Source organism: Apaloderma vittatum, unplaced genomic scaffold, assembly GCF_000703405.1.
Source record: "Apaloderma vittatum isolate BGI_N311 unplaced genomic scaffold, ASM70340v1 scaffold17143, whole genome shotgun sequence".
NCBI classification, from domain to species: domain Eukaryota; kingdom Metazoa; phylum Chordata; class Aves; order Trogoniformes; family Trogonidae; genus Apaloderma; species Apaloderma vittatum.
This window is the reverse complement of record NW_009706602.1, coordinates 54,173-59,960: the sequence shown is the minus strand read 5'-3', so window position 1 is coordinate 59,960 and position 5,788 is coordinate 54,173. Positions and strand designations below refer to the sequence as shown.

Sequence of the window (5,788 nt, the reverse complement as noted above, 5' to 3'; positions counted from 1 at the left end):
TTTCTTAAGTTGCAAGAGCTAGATGGGAATATGCTGGCACAGGGCAATGAACCTCAGGGTCCTGAAGAGATTAAGCAGAGAAAAATGAACTATTTCTTGTTACAATCCATGACTGAGAATGCACGATAAACTGGTAGAAAAGTATACTTACAAAACTGAGTCCAAAACACCTGTTCAGAGTTCCCAGCTTCATAATGAGCCATCTCCAAAACACCCTTGCCTATTGCTTTCTTTAGCTTGGACTTCTTCCACCCCTTTCTCCATGGACATTCTTTTGACTGTACATGTGGCCAGCCCAAATATCAGGGAATCTTTCCCATGACAGCAGCTGGTGAGAGCGAAGGGGGAGAAGTGGCAAGGTCAGCAGCTGAGTCAGTTACAGAAGATAAACCAGGACGCTGTTCATCTGTGTATGTCAAATATCTCTTTTCACATCAGGAGTGAGGATCAGCCTCCTACACGATGCTAACCACAGACAGCGAACACTCAGACAGCGGCTCTGTGTGGGTGAACCGTTTCAAAACTGTGCTGGCTAACTGCAGGCAGGCAGTGAAGGACTGAAGGAAAAGTTAAATGAACTGCAAGAGGAGATTTCCCAGGCTAAACAGGTCGCTTCGCTTTGTGAGGTCGAAGTGATCAAGGTGAAGGTATAAATGAATGCCTAAGTGACTGTCCAGCTGCGTGAATGATGTCACTAAGGCTCTCTATTTTTCACTAGATTCCCAAACACCTCCTCCTCTTTCTCAGCCCTTGTCCTCTCAAATAAAGAAAAGCCTTGAAATAATTGTTGCTCAGGTGCAACAGCCTAGTACCCAGGCTGTGGTACTGCTACTATACAGCTTTGTAGTGCACAAATCAGAGCCCCAAAACTGTGGATAAAGAACTTTTTGGTAGTGTTCAAAGCCTAAAGCTGCTGAAGAGTCCAGATGACATTGTCAATAAGGCATCCCATGGATGGGAAAACCAAATAGTTCTGTCGTCACGGTCTTTTAAACAAGCATCCCAAACGGCAATTGGGACCTTGTTTCCACAGATGCTCCCCAGAGATTCAGGCTTTTGAGAAAAGGGTTTGTTTGTAAGTCATGTTTTTAATTTGCAACAATAATAAAGTAAAAATGGACATCTCCTGTGTTTTGCTCACACAGCTGCGTTCTCTGTGCTGCATCTTCCATATCCGAGTACTGAAGAATGAGGAGCTCTACTATATTTTCTCTCTTGAACTATTTATCATTTATACTGTCTTATTGTTGAATGCCTCACTTACGGACTAGAGCCTCAAATCCTTCGGGCACTTCCCATTCAAAGGCACATGGAATAAAATGGAATAAAATGCTAATTTTCTCTCTCCTCCTTTTCTACTTAGGATCCCTGCCCTATGCCGAGAAATCCAGGCAGACTCTCAGCAAAGACGCGTACGGTTCCATGCCTGGCCGAGGCAAAGCGCCCGCCTGGGGCACCGGTAGCGACAGAGAGAATCACACAGAGCGCTGGCTCCTGCCTCCTGCCAACCCACAGCGGCCAAAACCTCCTGAGGTCGTCTCCCCGTCATCAGACAAAAAGAAACGCACCGAGCCTTCTCTAGAGAACAGCACAGGGCTGAGGAAGCAGCTCTCGCCGTACGGAGGGGCCCTGCCCCTGGAGAGCCCGACCGAGGGGCCTTCTCCTGCCTCCTCCGGCTCCAACCACGCCAACAGAAAGCAGGCGGACCGGCGCCTGGCGGAGGCTGCCAACAGCGTGTCGGCTCACTTCCACCGCGCAGCGTCTTCCTATCGGAAGATGACATCCTTAGTGGAGGCTCATCCTTTTACAGACTCTGGAGCTGCAGAGTCAGATGATTCGAACATGCTGGATCACTTCAACCGAGCAGGCAAGATGATCTCCTATAAACACGCCGATGCCTTGACAGAGATCACCAAACCCTCCTGGGTCACCAACCGCCAGCCACCTGGCTCGCCGTACCGCTTCGGTGCGCTGGAGAGAGGTAAGGGGTGAGATTGCTCTGGCAGGAGAGATGCTGAGCTTTCTCAGGGTTGGGTGGCCTAATCTGGATGAAATACCCCAAAAGGGCACGTTGCTGGCTCTCAGTCTGTGCCTGTTGTAGATGCCGATGAGGAGGAGGCATGTCTGAGCGAGTGCAGGAAAGAGAGAGACGAAGCGGAAGCCTACTGCGCCAGCGAGTTCGGTGAGTGGTGTCCTCCCCGAGCCACACAAAGCACAGACCAACTCTGCTCATCCACTGCTGACACCTCACTTCTGCTTCTGAGTTACAGTTTCACTATGTTAAGTTACTGAGTACATTGCAAAGGCACCTTGCAGCTCTTGACAACAATACAACAAATGGTACCAAGTCTCACATTTCCCGACCTTGGGCTAGTACCGCTCTTTTTCCCGTTTCCTCTGCATTTCACTCCTGCAAAGGAAGACAGTTTCTTGCTGCTGGCCAACGGAACTGAAAATACCAATTCTTTTAGATACTCTAAGATTAAACATTGTAGCTGGGTTACTTACCTCATACTACTTAAGGCGAGTTTGTGATTTGCCAGGGCTAAAGTTTCAAATGAAAATAAAATGGATGCACCAAACAAAACCACAACGGTCCTTTCTGGATAGAGGATTCTCCTTGAAGTTGCTTAGGACTGCAGTGGTTTTAGTCCTTGTCTTCAAGCTGAAGCAGCTGAAGATGGCAGCCTGGCATTTTTGTACTGACTAAGAGCAAGCATTTTCTGACTGAGATCTTGTCTTGAGCTTACGAAGTTGTGAAACAGACACCAACTTTTTCTCACAGTATTTTAAGAGATAAGCAAAATACACGCCTAGTGGTAACAGATGTTTCCATTTGTAGAACATAAACACGTTATGAGACATCTGTTTTCTCTAAATGGAGAAGTCAGGAAGTGCTCTCTACAAACGCTATATTCTTTTTTTACTACTCTCACGCATTCCTGTCCAACGTGAGCCTTACAGCGACCTGACCTTTGTACACTCCAGCCTTTAACAAAGAGCGGTCTCATTGATCTCCTGAATTGAAATAGGGAAAAGACAGTCTGCGCAGCAGGTCAGCCAAGGTTCCAGGCAATCATCAGAACAAGCTTTTTGTTCCTTTACACTTAGAGTGCAGATAAAATGACTGAATCAAAAAGTTCTCACTCCGTGAGGCAGGGCTAAGGCCCATCACAGAAGTCCCACTTGCCTTACCTGCCCAACATGCTGCTTGTTTTCCGATTCCTGCAGTCAGCTCGGCTGAGTCAAAACCAGAGGTTGGGTGGGCAGCCCAAAGTGATGGTCTGAGCGTGCAACACGGTGTCTTTGCCTCTTGGTATGATGAGGGCCTTTTCTTCCCACAGCTGAAGTGTTTTGTTAGCAGGTGAGCTTTGTACTTCATTGGGAAGTTTTAAATTGGAAAATTTTGCTTTGTTAGGTAAATGAGTCCACTTTTCATGTATCACAATGGAAAACTGTATTAAAAACATCTCTTTTGAAACATTTTATAAACTTGACTAAGAAACATCTCAGACCTGTGAAGAGTAAGGTTAGTAACTCAGCAAACAGTAAGGTGGTGACCTCACCAAATGTGATTATTTGAAGCAGCTCCTGCTTCCAGGGCTACCCATTATTGAGCCAAAGAATTTCTGCTGATGCTTACTTGACAGCATTTTCAATGTGAGCCTTCACCTATACCCTGAGTGCCACCAGGACATGTAATCTGATGCTTTTTTCCCCCCTCCCTTAAAACAGCAGTGAACGGAATTGTTTATAACATGGAAAAACTGGGGAACGGAGTCCACTTGATCACGCTCTTGGTAAACAGCGACGGATTATACAAGATGAATCGCCTGTATGTTGCTCCTGATGGCTTCTTCTTTCGAGTTCACATTCTAGTTGTGGATACTTTAAACTGCAGTAGACCATGTCCAGACTTTAAACTTGGTAAATAATTCCAGCTAAATCCATTTCACTCTTCCTGCATGCACTGCATTTTTAGTCTGCCCTAGTTTAATAGGCTTATCCTGGGTTGTTGTGATTTTTTTTTTGGAAAAAAAGTGTTTACTGTTAAACTGGAAGGCTTTTTCCCTCTGTTTCTCTCAATTTTCAGAAAAGAAAAAACTGCAGGAAAGTTAGGCAGCAGCATAGTCCTTGAACTTCATCCAGTTCCAAAACAATTGCAGGAGTTTTCAGGATTGCAAAAAAATAATATAAGCATAAGCTTAAAATGATGTCTCTAAGTGGTCTGGTTTTCCTTCTGAATGCGAGTTATCAAATATCAGTATTTCCCCCAGATCCCCTCCAGTTGCAATACGACCCAGTAAATCATTATTTCCTTGCAAATGCAACAACCTACAAATCCTGCTGATGCTGAGGGTGCCGCTGTGCTAAGCCACACGTTCAGGGAGTATTTCTGCAGGACACAACCTCAGAGCTATTCATAACTCTGGTGCCCTTAGAGCGAGCGCTGTGAACGAACCCACACTTTCTCCACGGCACAGAAGTCTCGTCTATTTTGCAGGCAGCAGATACATCGTGATGGGGCGGATCTACCACAAGAGACGAGAGATCCCTGCAAACCTGCTGCAGTTCCTGCGAGGGCACCTGCGGCCGGGGGACGGCTTGCTCAGAAGCAGCAGCAGCTACGTGAAGAGATTCAACAGGAAGAGGAATCGCAAAGTGCAAGCGGCTCACGCAAAATGTAGATAAGGCTCCGGTAACCTCCGTCTCGGACACGGGCACAGCAGCAAGGTTCAGCTCCCAGAATAAACGCAGCCGTGGTTTAGCAGCAGCGGGAGGTGGTTCTCGCCTCTGAAACCGGTTGCGATAGGACACTTGCTTTGGGCTTGAGCAAACACGAACTGGATGTCTGGACCGACAGACTGCGAAGTTTAGCACCGAAGTCAATCAAGGGAACATGAACTGGTCATGAATTTGCTCCAGCTGTTTTTAGAGCCAGAGGTTATTGTTGCCTCCCCTGCCATAATGCACCCCCAATCATCATATTAATTGTAAAGCAGAACTCCCGAGATGTTGTTCTCGGTGTACAAGAAGTAACCGCACCTTCAAACCCTAAACCTTGAACAAATATTAGATGATACTATGGCTTTACCAACAGAGGACATCCAGTGTTTTCACACAATTCTGCCTGAAGTATTACATGCATTTGATTCAAAAGAAATCAACAAAACTAAGCATAATTCGTATCGTTCTGGTACCCTCAAACATGCGCATACTACTGAAAATTACGTGATTCTTCCAACGGAGCTGTTTTCACGTGAAGCACACGAAACAGCCGTGTCATTAGCTGAGTACATGCACACACTAACTGAAGGCAAACCAAGCAACTGCACAACACAAATGCCCAATTAGGCTTACAAAAACGGCGCAAATCCATGCCAAAGAATGCAAAATAAGCATTGCACGCGTGTTTTGTACACCTGGTTACACTGTCAGGTCCTGAAAAGGTCAGTTCTAGAACTGTGTGCGGAATGTCATTTTCCCATGAGAAATGTTACCAAGTTTGTAATTACATATCAATAAAGTTACTTTTTGAATTGAAGATACAATCTTTTAGTACCTTTAGCGTGGTGGGACTTAAGAACCTATAAAACCACTGCAAAGGGGGTGTTAATGTAGGCTATTCTGAAAATTGGTATTTGCAAATCACAAGTCTTAATCTAATAAAAATGTTCATGGGGTTCTGGGTTCACTCACTCTTGATTCTAGAAAATGCAAAAAGCTTCCGTAACGATATTAAACAAAGGCATCTCCTTGACTGACAAGTCAGCTGAGGATTTAAAGA

The 5,788-nt window shown here is 45.6% G+C and overlaps 1 protein-coding gene across 1 annotated transcript; it reads left to right on the top strand.

The window, feature by feature from the left end:
• The first annotated feature begins 3,791 nt into the window (after positions 1-3,791).
• Positions 3,792-4,692, top strand: LOC104271247 (chromosome unknown open reading frame, human C17orf58). The gene is made up of 2 exons (XM_009865863.1): positions 3,792-3,927; positions 4,505-4,692. Exons 1-2 carry the CDS (start codon positions 3,825-3,827, stop codon positions 4,690-4,692), a joined length of 291 nt encoding a protein of 96 aa, XP_009864165.1. The 5' UTR covers positions 3,792-3,824.
• Positions 4,693-5,788: the final 1,096 nt, after the last annotated feature.